The following is an 18,843-nucleotide window of genomic DNA, read 5'->3' as shown; positions in this document are numbered from 1 at the left end:
AGGCAACATACCATCCTGGAGTTTGGATTGCAGCCGCAGAAACGTCTATCTATTCCCCTCACAATAGAATCCCCTACCACTATAGCTCTCCACTCTTTTTCCTGCCCTCCTGTGCAGCAGAGCCACCCACGGTGCCATGAACTTGGCTGTTGCTGCCCTCCCCTGATGAGTCATCCCCCCCCCCCCCAACAGGACCCAAAACGGTGTATCTGTTTTGGAGGGGGATGACCGCAGGAGACCCCTGCACTACTTCCACTGCTCTTCCTGCTGGTCATCCATTCCCTATCTATGTAGCCTTTACCTGCAGTATGACCAACTCACTAAACGTGCTATTCACGGCATCCTCAGCATCGCGGATGCTCCAGAGTGAATCCACCCGCGGCTCCAGTGCCGCAATGCGGTCTATCAGGAGGTGCAGCAGGATACACTTCCCGCACATGTAATCATCGGGGACGCTGGAAGCGTCCCTGAGTTCCCATATAGGACAGGAGGAGCATGACATGTGTCCGAGCTCTCCTGCCATGACACAACCCCTAGATTAACTTAATTTGGCAACAACAATGATAAAGGTTACCTACTGATAAAGGAAAAGAAAAAGAAAAACTACTCGCCAATCACTTACCCCCTTGGCTGTGACATCACCTTTCGATTTCTTTCTACTACTTTTTTGCCTTCTCTCCCTGCTGCAGCTGCACCAGCTGGCCTCCTCTTCAACGTCCCGCTGGCTGCTCCCTGCCTGTTGGGCCTTTTATAGGCTGCCGCGCTGCCTCCTCGACTTTCCGCTGGTTACTCCCCGCCTGTTGGGCCTTTTATAGGCCTCCTTGACGTCCCGCTGGTTGCTCCCCGCCTGTTGGGCCTTTTATAGGTCTCCTCGACATCCCGTTAGCTGCTCTCTGCCTGTTGGGCCTTTTATAGGCCTCCTCGACATCCTGTTAGCTGCTCTCTGCCTGTTGGGCCTTTTATAGGTCTCCTCGACTGCCGCGCGCCTCCTCGACGTCCTGCATCTACCTGATCAAATCCTTGTAATATTTTAAACACCCCTAAATCTCCTACACTCCAGGGAATTCAAGCTACATTTATGCAACTTTCTGTTGACCAATTTTTTCGAATCTGTGACTGAGCCTTGAGTTAGTTTTGTACCTGGACCCCTAACTTCCTATGTTCAGTTTCCTTTCTCTGATAGTTAATTAGGATCAGTAGTTAGCATACTATAGTCGGCCTCAGTAACAATTGGCAATAGAAGGATTTTTCTCTAAATTCTTTATTGTTAGTAATATTTTATCATTAGCCAAAGGTTTGAGAAGAATGTCAGTCATTAGTCAGACCTGCTCTTCTGAGATTTCGGTGTTTTTATGGATGTATCCAAATATATTTTGAATGTATCTTCAAAATAAATTAAATTGAGCAGGTTTATATATGTTTCAGAAAACTTGTGATCTAGTTTCTTCTTCTGCATTTTTTTTCATTAAGGGTAAAACTGAAATTATTAGAGTGGTGAAATTGTTGGCCTGCTTTGATGACCTTGTTGCTGTTGGGACAGCTTCAGGAAGGGTGGCACTTTTCCAGCTGGTTTCCCCATTGCCTGGAAGAAACAAGCAGGTAAATTACACATTTAAAGCTTTGGAGTCAACATTTATTTTCTTCACGGCTAGAAAAATTGTGCTTTTGGGTGTAATAGATACTTGCAGATCTTCTCCTTTTTCGGCAAAGCTAATCAATGTTATTTTGTGTTATCTGTTTCTGCAACCACAAAAAACAATTTGATGCTGTATTGGGTGTACAGCTTTAAGCTGGGTTGAGTAGCTTTGTTCTAGTGCTTTTTTAAAAAAAACTTTTGATGAGAACATTTCCTTCCAATTTTTTTCTTGTTTTTCTTCTCTTTTTTTGGCGGTTTCTTCAGGCTAGACACTACAGCTGAAAGTGCAATTGGATGACCTGTTTACAGGTCTCTTGCAATGTGTGAGGAGGACACAAAAAGTCTGCAAAAGGACATAGACAGGCTAAGTGAGTGGGCAAAAATTTGGCAGATGGAGTATAATGTTGGAAAGTGTGAGGTCATGCACTTTGGCAGAAGAAATCAAAGAGCAAGTTATTATTTAATTGGAGAAAGATTGCAAAGTGCCGCAGTACAGCGGGATCTGGGGGTACTTGTGCATGAAACACAAAAGGATGGTATGCAGGTACAACAAGTGATCAGGAAGGCCAATGGTATCTTGGCCTTTATTACAAAGGGGATGGACTTTAAAAGCAGGGAAGTCTTTCCACAGCTGTACAGGATATTGGTGAGGCCACACCTAGAATACTGCATGCAATTTTGGTTTCCATATTTACGAAAATATATACTTGCTTTGGAGGCAATTCAGAGAAGATTCACTAGGTTGATTCCAGAGATGAGGAGGTTGACTTATGAGGAAAGGTTGAGTAGGTTGGGCCTCTACTCACTGGAATTCAGAAGAATGAGAGGTGATCTTATCGAAATGTATAAGATTATGAGGGGGCTTGACAAGGTGGATGCAGAGAGGATGTTTCCACTGATGGGGGAGACTAGAACTAGAGGGCATGATCTTTAGAATAAGGGGCCGCCCATTTAAAACCGATCTTATTGAATGGCGGAGCAGGCTCGAGAGGCGGCATGGTCTACTCCTGTTCCTATTATATTCTTTTGACTGCAGCCTTTAACTGTTGATAGGAGGTGTATGAGTGGCCTGACTTTCCTTCAGACCGTTCCTCTTCCCCAGTGAGTTACTAGGTTGTGGGTTCAACCTCTAGTCGAGAACTGGGGGAAGTGCTGTGGTGTCCGATGCTGTTTTTCAGACAAGATGTTAAAAGCCAAGGCCTCTGTGCCTGTTCAGGCAATATTAATGATCCCCTAGCACTCTGAGGAAGAGCAGGGTACTCTCCTCCAATCAACATCAGCAAAAAAAAACATCTTAATCGGCAATAATTTCATTGCTGCCTTTGGGATCTCATGTGTGTAAAATGGCTGCTCTATTTACCTATCCAAATCATTGCAATTCAGTGTAATGCATTGTGTGTGAGACACAGATGCGATGTAAATGCACATCTTTTTCTGCCCTCCACTCATAATCAAAACAAATTTCACACAACTGCCTGTTTCTATGGAAAGTGTTCACCATATTGCTACTGTACATTTAATGTTGCATTTTGCGTAAGAAAATTGAGTTAAACAAATGGCTTTCAGTGGAATGCAACCTCACTTGTTTTGTAATCTTCACTAACAAGTTTACTGGTTATATTCAAAGACTAGCATTTCGCAAATGGTGTTAAGCTTAATTCATGATGTCTAATGGAATGTTTAAGTAAAGAAAAATGCACTGATGAATTATTAGTTTTTTGGAATGTTTTTTTTATTCCATCCATGTTCTTCCAAAAATGTAATCTGTTTTTATTTGTCAAAGAAAAAAAATCACCCTGTATTTTGTCTTACAGCATCTGAATTAATTTTCTGTAAATTTGAGAAATAAATTATGAAAAAATAAAGTGTTCTACAATGTAGAAGTTTAGGGCCCAAGTTTCCACACGTGCCTAGAATGGCGCAGTCTCGACCTGGACGCCCGTTTTTCGCGCCACAAAGTGCGCCTAAAAAAATCCTCCGTATTCTCCACCTCCTGCAGGTCCTCTGGCCCTCGGCGCAGCGCAGCACGAGCTGTAGGGGGGCGGAGCCAGGTCCCTGCGCTGAAAACAGTGCCGGGACCTCTGCACATGCACGCTACAGTGGGCACGCAAGTGCAGTAGCTCCAGGCGCCGAACTGTGTGGGAGGGGCCCGAAGCACGCAGCCCCTAGCCCTGGCCGAATGGCCTCACTGGGGCTGCGTGAATAAGGCTCCTTCCATGGCCAGCTCCTGCTCCCCCCCCCCCCCCCCCCCCCCGACCAGACCCGACACCCGCTCTCCCTCCTCTCCGCCTCCGGACCAGACCCGACACCCGCTCTCGCCCCCCCCCCCCCCCCCGGACTGACCCGACCCGCGCTCCTGTTCCCGCTCCCCGACTAGACCCGACCCGACCCGTGCTCCTGTTCCCACTCCCCGACTGGACCCGACCCGCGCTCCTGTTCCCGCTCCCCGCCTCCCCGACTGAACCCGCCCCGACCGGCGCTCCTGTTTCCGCTCCGCCCCCACCCCCCCGGACTGGACCCGACCCGACCCAAGCTCCTGTTCCCGCTCCGCCCCCCTCCCCCGGACTGGACCCGACCCGACTTCCGCTCCCGGACTGGATCCGACCTGGCCCCTCCCTCCCCCTCTCTCTCCCTCCCCCTCTCTCTCCCTCCCCCTCTCGCTCCCTCCCCCTCTCGCTCCCTCCCCCTCTCGCTCCCTCCCCCTCTCGCTCCCTCCCCCTCTCGCTCCCTCCCCCTCTCGCTCCCTCCCCCTCTCGCTCCCTCCCCCTCTCGCTCCCTCCCCCTCTCGCTCCCTCCCCCTCTCGCTCCCTCCCCCTCTCGCTCTCTCTCTCTCCCTCCCCCCCCCCTCTCTCTCTCTCTCTCTCTCTCTCTCTCTCTCTCTCTCTCTCCCTCCCCCCTCTCTCTCCCTCCCTCCCTCCCCCCCCCCCCCCCTCGACCCGAACCGAACCGAACCTCCCCGACCCGACCCAACCCAACCCAATGCCACCTACCTGTAAATCTGGTGCTGGGGACGGGCCCTGCCCGAAGTCTCGGGCCGGCCCGTTCAGCCTTTGGTCCCGAAAGGCCTGCCTGAAGCACTTTCACACAGGTAGGAAGATGGTTTATTTAATCTTTTCTTTGCTTATAAATGTTTATTCAGGTTGGATTTATTTGTATAAGTATAAATAAGGATTTATTGTAGAATTTAATGACTTCCCTTCCCCCCCCCCCTCCCCCACCTCCCCCACCTCGTTCTGGACACCTAATTTGTAACCTGCGCCTGATTTTTTAATGTGCAGAACAGGTTTTTTCAGTTCTACAAAAATCTTCACTTGCTCCATTCTACTTTAGTTTGGAGTACGTTTTCACTGTGGAAACTTTCAAATCAGGCGTCAGTGGCCAGACACGCCCCCTTTTGAAGAAAAAATTCTGTTCCAAAGTAGAACTGTTCTACCTGACTAGAACTGCAGAAAAAAAAATGTGGAGAATTGCGATTTCTAAGATAGTCCATTCTCCACCAGTTGCTCCTAAAAAATCAGGCGCAAATCATGTGGAAACTTGGGCCCATAGTTTTATTTGAATATTGATAACATTTTAGTAGTTAATCCCATTCTATTTTGCAGACCCTTTGTTTTTCTTGACTTTCATCATGTAATTCTTGCTCCACAGTTGCGCCGATTTGATGTTGTGGGTATTCACAAAAGTAATATTACAGCACTAGCTTGGAGCATCAATGGAATGAAACTGTTCTCTGGGGATGATCAGGGCAAAGTAGTGCATGCTGCTGTGGACTTGGATCAGGTAATGAATCTTAAAATGATAAATTGTGAACCTGTAGGCTTGCTGGTAGGATTATAGATTTGTAAATACGTGGTAAATGCAACTGTTTGGGAAAATGCTGCTTAGAAAAATGCTACTTTTTTGAAATTGGAGTTTTTTTTTAAATGGATTTTAACAGAAAAGGAAAGGTTTGAGAGAAATAGTGGCACTGTTGGTGTATACAATTAAAAGAAAGACACGTTTATATTGGGTTCGCACATGAGGAATGCTGGCAGTTGGCTACTATTGAAGAGTATTGGCACCTATTATATTAATGGACTATCAGTGTTGTGAATGTTACAAGTATTTGAATAGTCAAATGGTGATAGATTTATCACTGAAATATTTAATCGCAAGAACATGGGCATCGGGTAGCATGGTAAGAGTCTCTGGGCTGGATTTTCGGTTTTAGCGGTGGAGAAAATTTTGCCATCTGGGCCTTCGCAGTGCGAAGGGAGGCATTGTACAACTTTCGCGGTGCAAAAATGGGTACCTTGCCAACTAAAGTGCGGAGCCGGGAGCGCTCCAAGAGAGGCCTTGGGAGGGGGGAGAAAACAATTAAAAATCACAAAAACATTGCCCACACCACCACAACATAAATTGCTACAAAAAAAGTAAAAGAATAAACACTGGAACTTACCTTATTTGTACTTTTATCTCCCTCACTGCCGCCGGCAGGGCTGGAGTGCTCTGTTTTCCCTGGCAGTCATCGCGGGGCGCGCTTTGGGACGTACGCGTCGGGTGCGAGTCCAAACAACTGCCGGTGTCACAACGAGAGCCGTTGCACACCCGTCGCAGCTCTTCCCAGTGGTGCTTTTAAGCGCCGCCGCAAATCCCGACCGGAGGATTGCGACCGGAAGCAAAAGACCTCACTGCTCCATTTCTCGCCACTCCGGGTCAAAACCCGGCAAAACCCTGGCTGGATTTTTGGCTTTTCACTTTTCGGGGCGATAATGGCGACGAGGCGGGATAGTTTGCGCTTTAGAATTCAAGTTTTGGCATCTGGGCCCTGCGTCAGGGGGTGCAGTGCGAAGGGAGGCGTTGTACACCTCTCATGGAGCATGGAAGGGAAACGCCCAAGCTCAAGAGTCGGGCTATGAGTGCTTTGAGAGAGGCCTGAGGGGAGGAGGAACCTAAAAAAAACACACACATTCAGAAAACATTGCCCACGCCACCGCAACACAAATCGCACAAAAATTTAAAACAAAAAACACTCGCACTTACTGTAGTAGCACTTCACCTTCCTCTCTGCCGCCAGCATGGCTGATTTCCCAGGCGGTCATTGCGGGCGCACATCCAGGTGGACGGATCGGGCGAGAGTGAAAACTCGCGTCAGTGTCGCAACCAGGGGCGTTGTTCAGCACCACCGCAAAACCTGACTGGAGGATCACGACGGGACGCTGGAGATCTCGCCGCTGCCTTTCACACCGCTCCAGGGCGAAACCCAGAATGCAAAGGACTGGAAAATCCAGCCCTAATTGTTTTATCTCTTCCATTTCCCTGGCTGTGATCAGTTCTTTTGACACAGAACTAGAAAGGGATAAGGTCCATAAACAATATGTTTACCACAAACCAGTTGGTTGATGGTGTTTTTTTATGTTTTTTTTTAACTTTAATCAAAAATATTCAGAGACTGCCAAGATCCAAAAGTTCTTGTGCAGTTTCTTTAACATTTGAGGATCAATACATGATCATTACTAATAGTGATCTTTCACATGATTTATTGGAAAGTTTGCATATAAAATTTGAACTTCTTAATGGTTGTGACAGTAACAGTGGGGGGGGGGGGGGGCAAATTGTGGTCGGAGGCTTCCTTTGTACGAGCGCCTCCAACCCGAAAAAAATCTATGAAAGTACATGGTGGTCCCGGAGGAATGTAGAGATTCCGGTCGGAGGCCGAGATTCGCTGTGCAGTATGGGAAAGATGCCTTTCAGGTACGTACGTACATGCTGGAGTCACGTGGGCCTGGACCACCAATCACTGCAGTATTCTCATTGATAAAAATGGGAGCTCTGTTTGTACGGACTCCCATTACAGGTTGAGTGTCCAAAATCCGGAGTTCTGGAATGTTCCAGACTCTGGGACAATCCATGGCAGGGTCGTCTGGAATCTGTAAAATGTTCTGGAATCAGACCGGACGACCCTACCGATCTCGGGGTCTCGCCTCGCCGCCCTTACCTCGGGGCCTCTTCGCCGGCCCGCCCGAACACCACCTCGGCGGGGCTGGCCCGCCCGAACACCACCTCGGCGGGAATTCTCCCCGTCCGAACACCACCTCGGCGGGAATTCTCCCCGCCCCAGCTTTGACGTTCCGAAATCCAGAAATACCCAAGCCTGGGCTCGGGTGTTTCCAGATTCGTGACGTCAGAAAGACGTTCCAGAGTTCGGAAAAACGTAAAAACCGCAACGACCTGCGTCCCGTGGGTTCCGGATTTGGGACGCTGCACCTGTACTATCAATGAGAAACTCCACCAAAACACAGCATAATAAATAAATAAAACATTTCTCATATTTAAACTTAATTGAAATTAAATGTTTTAGAAAAATTATATTTTTTGAATGTGTTTTAATAGTGTTAAAAATAAACTTGTCTTAATGGACAGGGTTTTTAATATAAAAATGAGCATTTAAATAATTTTAATATGTTTTAAAACTCTTGCACTGGTAAAAGTAGGCTATGCACCTGCTTTTACCAGGCGTAAAAGTTTGAAGGACATTCACTGGGCTATTTGGCCAACTCATGCCCAATCTTTCCCACGCGGATGTTCTTCTCCCGGGGAGCGGCGGATCTGTCTAGAGAAATCTTAACCAATCGGAAAAGCTGGTTTTCGGCACATGCGCATCGCGCCACGAGAACTGGCTTTTGCGAGGCCTCGCCGGGTTCGTGCGCACTTCGTACAGACCCGGAGAGGCCGGAATTTTCAGCCCATTATTATGCCAGAGTGATTGACTTAACAACCATCAAGAAACTTGTATTGGGGGATGGGGGCCCTTTCTCTAGAAGGGGAAATAAATGCTGCATGCACGTTCTTGCATATACCTTATTTTGTAATTTTGTCAATTATTGCCATTAAAGAAGACCATTTAGCATGTTGGTGAACTTAGGATCTGCTATGAAATATCTGCAGCCACATTTGATGTGGACCATTGTCATCTGAATTGCAGATGCCAATATAAATCAGATTCTCCTTGGGTTGATTTTTGTGCCATTTTGATACATGGTATTATAACCTGATAGCGAACTATCTTGTTGATTCATGTTGATTTTGACTGTTGGATTCCCCGCCCTGTATTGTGTGCCACAGCTGCTCTGTTTTTCTCAATGCCAACTATGCATCACTTTTCCTGTTTGAACTGCAAATGTATAAATACTATAAGAATAAAAGTGTTTATTAATGATTAAAATTGATTCTGTGGATGTATAAATGTTAAAAGTGTAGATTATACGGAAAGGCCTGTTTGTGTTGAAACAAAATGGAAGCCCACAGAGCTGCTGCATGGGTTTTGTGTATTGGAAAGGCATTTAATCTAATTAAAAGATGGCTGAGCCAGGCCAGACAGCCACATGTGGGAGGAGACCAATAAGGAACTGCCCTGGAACCAAGGTCCAATCGTGAGGCTTTTGGAGGGACAATGGCTTTTGAGAGGTATAAAGAACTCAACAAAATACTTTTTTCTCTCTGCTGGAGACACGCCACAAGACCTCCTGTTGAAGACCAGCGAAAACAGCAAGCCGTGTGTTCACACCAGCCAGCCAAAGGGAAGTAACGTATATCGCTTGTTATTATAACATCATTGTATCTGTTGTAACTAAGGTGGATGTGCATGTGTGTCTGTGTTTTTTAATAAACTGTTCCAATTGTTTTAGAAGAATTGTCTCACTGTCAAATTTAATGCCAGAGATTTAGAAATCTTACAATTGGTGGAGAATGCGGGCAACTAACGAGACAGCTTTTTGATGATTCTTTTGAACAATTGGAAATCTCGGGAGTTGCGATTCTAAACTGTGTTGCGAAATATAGCTTGAAACAATTAAACGGATCGGAAGAAATTGCGTCTTAAGGAGCGGTCGTCTCGATAGTTGTAACTGTTTAAGTGGGGCCCCCCCCCCCAGTAGTTATATTCAAAAGACACTGGATGAAGGGATCGGTCATGGACAGAAAGCCAACAATAAAAAGAAATGTTGAGCTAATTTATCAGGAGAAGTTATCCAAAAAGTTCCCGATACAAGACATAGAAGAGTTCAAGGCACATGCATGGCACATCCACAAGGGTCAACTTGTGTCATTTGGGGAGATGGTGAAACTTATCCAGGAAAGAGCTAAGGCCAAAACGGGCAAACAGTCTCGTGGCCTTCAGCGTATTTTGTGTCCGGAGAAATCAGGGATTAATGAGACGGGCGCCAAAGTGATACAAGATTTGAAAGAATTGCAAGTAAGAGATTCAACTAAAAGAAAGAGAGATTGAAGGTATAAAACAACAAAGTGAAGAAGGCCTCCAACTTGTGAAGCAGTTAAGAGGGAGAAATACAGCACTTAAGACAAGAAATTAGCCAGTTAAACCACAGTATTAAGCAATTAGAAAGAGGGGCTGAACAGGCAGCTTCATTGCTACAACAAAGTCTCTCAAACTTAAATGCCACAGCAGCCATTGTTGAAGCAAATGAAAACAAATCAGAGTTAAAAAAATATAAATTGGAAAACTTGAGGTTCCAGCAAGATATAGAAGATTCTAGGGAATCATTAAGAGAAGTAATTAAGAAGCCACATAGGGAGGCAGATCACTCCCAGTGCCAACTAGAAATAGCGAGGCTAAAAAGTAAGTTAAGGAAGCAGCAGGCCCCGCTATCCGCAGTAACATGGTGAGCCATAACTCAGACAGATTGGTAGGAGGAAGGAAGTCCGTATAATCCCCAGGAGAGTGGTGTAGAATGGGATACCTTGGAGACACAAGAGCCAACCATAGCCATAGTAACCACTTCTTTACGACGTAATACACACGGTCCCATCACCAGTAACCATACCAACTCACGGCCCATATCTGGTGCTGACGCCATGGCGTGTAGCCATGAGTTGGGCCCCATTAATAATGGGGATGACCCACTGGAAGTTAATAGGAGGTGGGCAAATTTCATGAGGGGTCACCCCGAGTTGGAAGAGAGAGACTTAACACGAGTCCTCTTCTTGGACTGTTCCACTTCCCTAAAAGATAATCTGCCAGAAGCAGTCCTCCAGCCTGCCGTAGCGGCCAATGCACTTATGACCGAGATCCTAAACCATTTCGTGATCCAAAACTTGAACTTAGTGGCTCTGCTTAAACAGGCCAAGCAGCACCCAGAAGAGACCTCTAGAACCTTCAGTAATCACCTGTACGATATTTATCAACGTACGTAGAGCCAGGTGCTGCAAATGCTACAGTAGTAAAGAATCAGGAACAATTTAAATCGATGTTCCTGACCCAACTCCCCCCTTTAGATAAAACCACCCTGGAATAGCCATAAGGCCCACCAATCAGCGGACATATATAGAAACCAGTGCTCAAATAGCCTGGGAGATGGTAAAAGACCAATTAAAGGGGAAGTCACCACCCAGTGCAAATAAACCAGTGTCATTGGTGGAGGGATCTCAAAACTACCCCTTTAAGGGACAGTGCTTTAATTGTAAGAAGGTAGACCACCTAGCAAAAGACTGCAGCAGAACCAGACCAGCACCGAACCATTTTGCAATGCATAGATACCTCCTGAGGGACGAATCCAAGTCATCTGGGACAGATCAACGATTGGATCAATTGATAACCCCCATACAAACCCAAATTGCCACGGGGAGGATGCAAAATCATTTACTGGTGCACACACTCGCCGATGCACACTCGCCGATGCACACTCATTAGGGAGACCCATTCAAGGATCGACCCTATGACAGGGTTCGGCCCCCAAAGACTGGTCGGAAATGGGATTCCGACGTGATGGTAGCGGGAGACCAGTCGTCCTTGTTGTCTTAAAAGGGGGCAGGCAACAGGTTCTCCTTATCGATACCAGCTCAGCCGTTACCATTATCCACGCCCCATACCCTGAACGCCATGCGGCAGCGGGCGAGGGTTATATGACCCTTAAAGAGTTTAACGGTGATACAACCACCGCGTATACAGGGAAGGCCACTGAACTTCAGTTGGGAGGCCTCACCTATGCTGACACCCCCGACGGAAGGGGAATTTTAGGGACTGATGTGTTGGATCAGTATGGCACGATGATAGATTATCAGGACTGTGTTTGGATAGGATTGAGAGAGAAAGCAGGAGTGATAGCAAAAACTCAGTGAGCATCTGAAATTTCTATTAAAAAGCCATCTGAGTACGACGCTCCAGGGAATGAAAATCAAGCTGTGACAAAACTAATTCAGAAACACCTAGCGGTGTTTGCCACATGCAAGCATGACTGTGGAAAAATGGCAGGCGTGGAACCTATTGCGGGACTCCCCCGCCACTCCTTCATTAAACAGTACCCCATCCCAAGGGAGAGTCACCCTTACATCCGAGACACCATAAAATCCCTAGTCGAGCAGGGTGTTTTTAGGACAGGCATTTTCACGACCAATTCACCCACATGGCCGGTTAAAAAGCCTGATAGCAGCTGGCGACTGACTTGATTACAGAAAGTTAAATTCTGTAACACCAGCCTGCTCACCAATAGTAAGAGAAACTGCTACCATATTATCTCAAATTCCTGCTGGTTCCAAGTACTTCTCAACCTTTGACATTGTCAATGGATGCTGGATTATCCCTGTTAAAGGGGAAGACCAGTACAAATTTGCATTCACATTTGAGGACCAGAGCTACACCTGGACATGCTTGCCTCTGGGGTTCTACACTGCCCCCATGATATTCTACAAAAGAATGGCTGCAATTTTAAAAGACGTTTCCCGCCCTACCTGCTTTCTACAGTACCTGGACGACCCACTGCTGGCAACCGACAGCATGGAGGAGCATCTGTCCCTTTTGCACAAACGTTTGACATTGTTGGCTCAGGTGGGACTAAAGGTGTAAATCCCCATAAGGTTCAATTAGTAAAAGAACGGGTCAGCTTTCTCGGAGTGTCCATTTCTCCAGAGGGATCATCCCCTGACTCTCACAAGGTGGAGATAATTCAGCTACTGCCATTACCCACTTAAAAAACAGCCCTATGATCATTCTTGGGTTTGGTGGGGTACCAAAGGAACTTTATCCCAATCTTTGCAGAGTATGCAAAGCCCCTGGTATGATTTAATAAAACTGCAGGGTGATGACATATGCCCGGCATGGACTGATGCCCACACCCAGTCCATGGCTAAATTAAAAACTCTAGTGATACAGGCCGCATGTCTGATCCCTCCTGATCCCACGCAGCCCTTCTATTTGGAGGTCGGGGCCACAGAGCAAAGCCTCACTGCAGTTCTGTGCCAACCGCGAGCTGATCGACTACAGCCCATTGCATATACGTCTCTAATCCTGCAGGGGGCAGAAAAGACGTATACCACATGCGAGCGCCACCTACTGGACGTCTTCTGGTCAGCACATCACTTTACTTTTGTTACTGGGTTACAGGCTACAATCCTGCACAGCAGACACACACCTCTGAAACTACTGATGAAACCTGGAGATTCGCTAGTTTCCTCGCAGCGCCTCAGCAAATGGACATTGGAATTTATGGAGAGAGATATTGATACCATTTCCAAACCAGTCACAATTTCTGATCTATGAGGGAGACCTGCATGAATGTCTGTTACCCCTGATTAACTGTGAGACCCATCCTGTGCAGAAAGAGCCCATTCTGGGTGCCCCAGATGTCTACATCGATGGGTCCTCCTATCACATTGAAGGATCCCCTCACACCGGATATGCTATGGTATTGCCAGAAAGAACCATCCAGCGAAGATGCAACAGACAGTCTTCACAATATGCAGAAATCGCCGCACTTTTAACTGCTGTAAAGGAGACCTCAGATAGACCCGTGAATATTTGGTCCGATACTGCCTATGCTATAAACACCATGCTCTCTTTGGCCCTATACCACAAAAATGACTATTGTACAATAGACGGTAAGGCCCTGGTCCATGGGCCCTGGTTACGCCTGCTCTGGTCATACCTTAAACAACGATCCCAGTCCTGTTTCATAGAAAAGGGGGTCCACATAGTGAGGGAAATTCCTGAGCAGACAGAGCAGCCAAGGATGCTGTGATTGATGGGGAGATAGTGGATATAGTTGTTGAGCCCTGCAATGCTGTTAGCAAGGCCTCCCCAATAGATCACTTAGATTTAAAATCCCTGCAGCAGCAATACTGGTCATATGCTGTTGTAAGCGCCTGGCATGAGGAAGGCAGACCCCTTCCTCAACCAACAGCCTGGGCTCCCAATACCATACTAGCCACTGCCCCTGACTCAGATGAGCAGTTGCTGATGTTCAAAAGAAAGCCAAATGCCTGCCCGGTGGTGTGTGTTCCACCAGAGGTGCGTCAGGAACTGCTCTCCCTCTTTCACTCCCACCCCACAGCAGGGCACTATTCGGCCCTGGTAACCTTCTACATGGTAGCATCCACAGCTTGGTGGCCTTCCATGAGGGAAACAATCAACCAATACGTGACACAATGCCTACTGTGCCTGCAACACAATCCTCCCGCATCCACTAACCATGCCTTGCTTCAAAGCGCACCCCCACAAGGGCTATGGACTCGCCTCCAGATAGACTTCATTGGGCCACTTCCACAGGCGCAAGGCAATTTTCAGCATACCCTAGTGGTGGTGGAATAATTCACTAAATGGATCGAAGCATTTTCCTGCAGCTTCAACACCACAATCACAGCAGCCAAAACACTATTGAATCATGTGTTTTGTAGGTGGGGAGTACCAGTACAAGTGGACAGCGATCAAGGTTCACACTTTACCAGTAAAATTTTTACCCACCTGCAGGAAATGTTGGGGATAAAACACAACTGACATATTGCTCACCACCCCCAGTCGTCCTGAGGGGTCGAAAGGGGGAACAGGACCCTCAAGATAATGTTAAAAAAATTGTGCGCAGACCACCCCACTCAATGGGCTAACATGCTGCCAATGTGTTTACTGGCAATGAGGTCCACACCTCATAGAACAACAGGGGTCTCCCCATATCAGGCCATGACAGGGAGGCTCATGAGAACATCAGGCCAGCTCACACTAATAGAGATGAGTCCCCTGACAATGAAAACATGTAGCTCCAAGTGGCTGGAACAAGTGGTAGATCACACCAATCAGATCAATCGATTTGTGGCAACCAAATTGGGGAAGTCAAAAAGACAAATTAAAAAGTACTTTGACAAGAAAGTACGTCCCTTTGACTACGAGGTGGAAGACTCAGTGATGATTTCAAATTATGGGAAAAAGAAGTTGCCTTTGAGCCAGGTGGTGGGGACCGCATAAGATTATAGATCGATTGAACCCCGCGGTTTATTTGATTTAGTTACCGGGGAAAAGTGGTTTCACATTAATCAGTTAAAAACTGCCAAAGAGTAAATACTGCACTGATCTTGCTTCCCACAGACCATGTCACGGATCCTCACGATTGCCAGGACGATACCGGCCACGACCGAAGCCGAGGGAAGATGGAGAAGCGGGAGCTGCAGCATGACTCAAGAACATCATCAATCATCAATGTGCTTTGAGAAGCGACAGTGCTCTGAAGATACGGGAAGGGGAGAGTCTCCGCTGGAGATGTGATTGGACTATAATAAATCCCCTACTTGGCCTACACCTTACAAGGTGGGGACCAAGTCGGGCCATCCACTTTTCTCTCCCTCTCAATGTTTATGATATGTGATCCCTGATGAGATAAACCATATGAGGGATAAATAAAGATATTTCCCCCTCAAGGTGGGGTGTTTGTTAGAATAAAAGTGTTTATTAATGATTAAAATTGATTCTGTTTATGTATAAATGTTAAAAGTGTAGGTTATACGGAAAGGTCCGTTTGTGTTGAAATAAAATGGAAGCTCACAGAGCTGCCGCATGGGTTTTGTGTATTGGAAAGGCATTTAATCTAATCAAGAGATTGCTGAGCCAGGCCAGACAGCCACATGTGTGAGGAGAGCCAATGAGGAACTGTCCTGGAACCAAGGTCCAATCGTGAGGCTTTCGGAGGGACAATGGCTTTTGAGAGGTATAAAGAACTCAGCAAAATACTTTTCTCTCTCTGCTGGACACACGGCACAAGACCTCCTGTTGAAATCCAGCCAAAACAGCAAGCCCTGTGTTCAAACCAACCAGCCAAAGGGAAGTAACGTATATTGCTTGTTATTATAACATCATTGTATCTGTTGTAACTAAGGTGGATGTGCATGTGTGTGTTTTTTTTAATAAACTGTTCCAATTGTTTTAGAAGAATTGTCTCATTGTCAAATTTAATGCCAGCGATTTAGAAATCTTACAATACATGCATGGCATGCTATCAGGAAATATAGCTGGCAATGGTTAAGCTTATTCACAAGAAGCTTGCAATAAAAATTTTCAGTTCTAGGGCACTTGATGTTTTAGTTACTGAAAGTTACTGTATAGGATCTTGTGCATTCAATTTTATTTCCCTTTTCAAATGTTTTTCTTTATTTTTAACATTGATTCTTCAGTTTTCATGGTGTAATACTACTCGTGAAATTTCCACGTGGAGAGTTGAACATGTAAAGTGAAAATTCATGGTTATTTCATAAGCATCTGCAATGAGCAAAAGATAAGATGATATTCTGGCTGTACTCTTCGATATCGAAAGATGAACGACATGGATCAGTGAAAATGCATTTATTAGACTGCTTGAATTGGGATGTGATTTCTGTCCTGTATATTTATTTAACTGCTGTATTCTGTTTTCTTACAGGGTGTTTGTCGTCCCCGTGTAATATTAGAAGATTCATCTCCTATAGTACAGTTGGACTATACTCAAAAAGTTCTGCTGGTTTCAACTTGCCTGCATTCTGTTCTTATTTATACTGAGCAAAACATTATCAAACGGGTTGGAACCCAGCCAAGAAAAAGGTAAGCGCACTAAGTTTTTTAAATAAATAATCAAATGTAATACAGAACATCAAGTAAAATTGCTCAAGGCTTCTTGGTTATCAAAACCATAACATTGTGCACTTAGGCTTCTTAAAGCTTCCATGTTTGTGATAATGTCTGGATCACAAGTATAAAAAATGCTGTAATTGTTTTAAAAATAATATTCTAGGTTACCCTGCTAGCTCAATGGCCAAATCATTTTGTACACAGTTAAGAAAGATCCTAGGTTCATACTCTACTGATTGTAATAGGGAACTATAGTTATTTTTAGTATCCCCAAAGTATAGAGGGGTAAAATTCAGTTCCTGATTGTCATCCAGTGAACCTTGTTGGAAATTGTGGGGAGAAGATTGGGGTCAATTGTAATGCCTCCTATACTTGAACAGCCTGCAGACATTTTGCTATCCAGGCGTGTACATAAAGTCCCTATGGACAAGGACTGCAGCTTCCCCTGGAACGTTACTCTTGCATAAGTCCCTGCCTTTTGGAGAGTTGAGGAGAGAAAAACACAAGGGATTAATTTTTTAAAAGAAGTATAAAGAAATGAAGGCAGTCATCTTCAGTGTACAGAAACACTTTGCTGAAAAAAACCTCCCAGAGTCAGAATGCCTACAGGTTTTTAATTGGGCTTGCCACAAATGAAGAAAATGTTGTGATCTCCAGCCTAAATAACCTTTTATACTTCTGCAGTTATTTTATGACCCAAAGAGATGCAGCTCCATTTTAACAGCATCATAAATGTTTGTATTGTGCTGTAATGCTTCTGTCCTCCTAAAACAGTATACCATCCAATTTACTGCAAGCAATGACACAGGATATCTGCTGTTGAGTCTTGCACCTGAAGGACAAAAAAATGTATGTAGGGTGTAGATGATATCTGCAAGGTTGAAAAAAAAGCTGAATTAGCCCCTAGGATGCAATATCCTTTCATTGGTTTTATGGTGAGCCTGTGCTGGCAGCAGTGGCTTGTGCTGCTTTGTGGCACAAACTATACCTGCATGCATTGGGGGAGGTGTCTGTTGAATCCAGGAAATTCTGGTGTATATGCCATAACAACATGAAGCAGGTGTGCCAGTGCACAACCACGAGATACTGTTACTTCTTGACCTTTTAACCTGAGTTTGTTCTCCATCTTGGTAGTATATTTGATTTTATTTCAAGAGTTTGTAAAGTTGGTCATTCTCTTTAATTTAGAGTGGGTTATTGATTTGGGGGTATTTATTTCTGAACTTTATTTCTCTACCTCAAACTATCCAGCTATCTTGCCTAACATGGGTAAGTTCACTCATATAATGGCATACAATTGGATATTCTGTTGGCTCTTTGTGAGATTGAGGAGGAATTCTACTAGCAGCAACAGAGGCAATTGCTTCTGTATTATATGGAAGTGCCGCTCAAATGGATATATTCCAGGACATGTTTACAGGCCAACACAGTTTATTGGGAATGTCAGAAGAGCTGTGCCTCAGGAGATTAAGTTTCACCAAGAAGGCAGTACCTGTAGTAGATCTGGTCGCTTACTGCAAGAAGACTTCCAAACTATCTCCAGGACTGGCACTGCTCTACTTCTTGTGGTGATAAAGATGACTAATGTCTATTTTTTTAATGCTGCTGCCTCCTTTACAGGAGATATTTGCCAAATAAGTCCGTATTGAATGCAGCTGTTTGAGTGGACCACTGCAAAGATATAAGTACATCTTAAGACTTACTTACAATAACAAACTTGAAAGTGTTGCATTTCTTCCTCATTTGGGAGGGCAATCTCTTAATTGCAGAAATTGCATTGTCCTGCTCAGTCACCTGTCAGCATAGCTCATTAAGGAGGCTGACCATCCATATACAAAAATGGTTCATTTCCAGGGCTTCCCTTAACATCACTTCTAGAGCTGTCTTCACATTTGTTTACCTCCACCTCCCAACCCTGTGTTATTGTTAGATTATTTCCATAAGACTTTCAGCAATAACCCAACCGGAAGTGCTTTCCCCAGAACAGGGAGAGCAAATACAGGTTCAAGATGTTGCCCTTGCAATTTTAAGGCTCTGCCCAGAAAATCCAATTCCACCCATGCACATATGTTGCAAATTGCGATGGGAGTGCATCTGCCACATGTTAATGAAGGGATCCCAGAAAACACTTGGAGGCCTCTTCCATGCACTGGTGGTGCAAATTGCCCTGTGCCAGCAGTGTGTTGGGAGCAGAATTTAAATCCATTATTGATTCGCAGGAAATATGAATCAATCAGAAAACACCCTGAGAAAATCACTTTCAAACTTCTTTCCAGAACATTTTGGGGGTCGCACACCCCAATGCATGCCTTACAACTACAACTCCCATGTTTTATCTTAGGCTTTTTCT

The 18,843-nt window shown here is 45.4% G+C and overlaps 1 protein-coding gene across 1 annotated transcript in view; it reads left to right on the top strand.

The window, feature by feature from the left end:
• Positions 1-18,843, top strand: part of tecpr2 (tectonin beta-propeller repeat containing 2) — a 139,850-nt gene that overhangs the window by 17,120 nt on the left and 103,887 nt on the right. Inside the window, exons 3-5 of the mRNA XM_070879345.1 lie at positions 1,471-1,599; positions 5,285-5,416; positions 16,309-16,466. Of these exons, the coding sequence (XP_070735446.1) occupies positions 1,471-1,599; positions 5,285-5,416; positions 16,309-16,466 (419 nt within the window). The remainder of the gene's footprint in view (positions 1-1,470; positions 1,600-5,284; positions 5,417-16,308; positions 16,467-18,843) is intronic.

Source organism: Pristiophorus japonicus, chromosome 4 (genome assembly GCF_044704955.1).
Source record: "Pristiophorus japonicus isolate sPriJap1 chromosome 4, sPriJap1.hap1, whole genome shotgun sequence".
Taxonomy (NCBI): Eukaryota; Metazoa; Chordata; class Chondrichthyes; family Pristiophoridae; genus Pristiophorus; species Pristiophorus japonicus.
The sequence above is the reverse complement of the archived record's forward strand: the minus strand, read 5'-3'. Positions and strand labels throughout refer to the sequence as shown.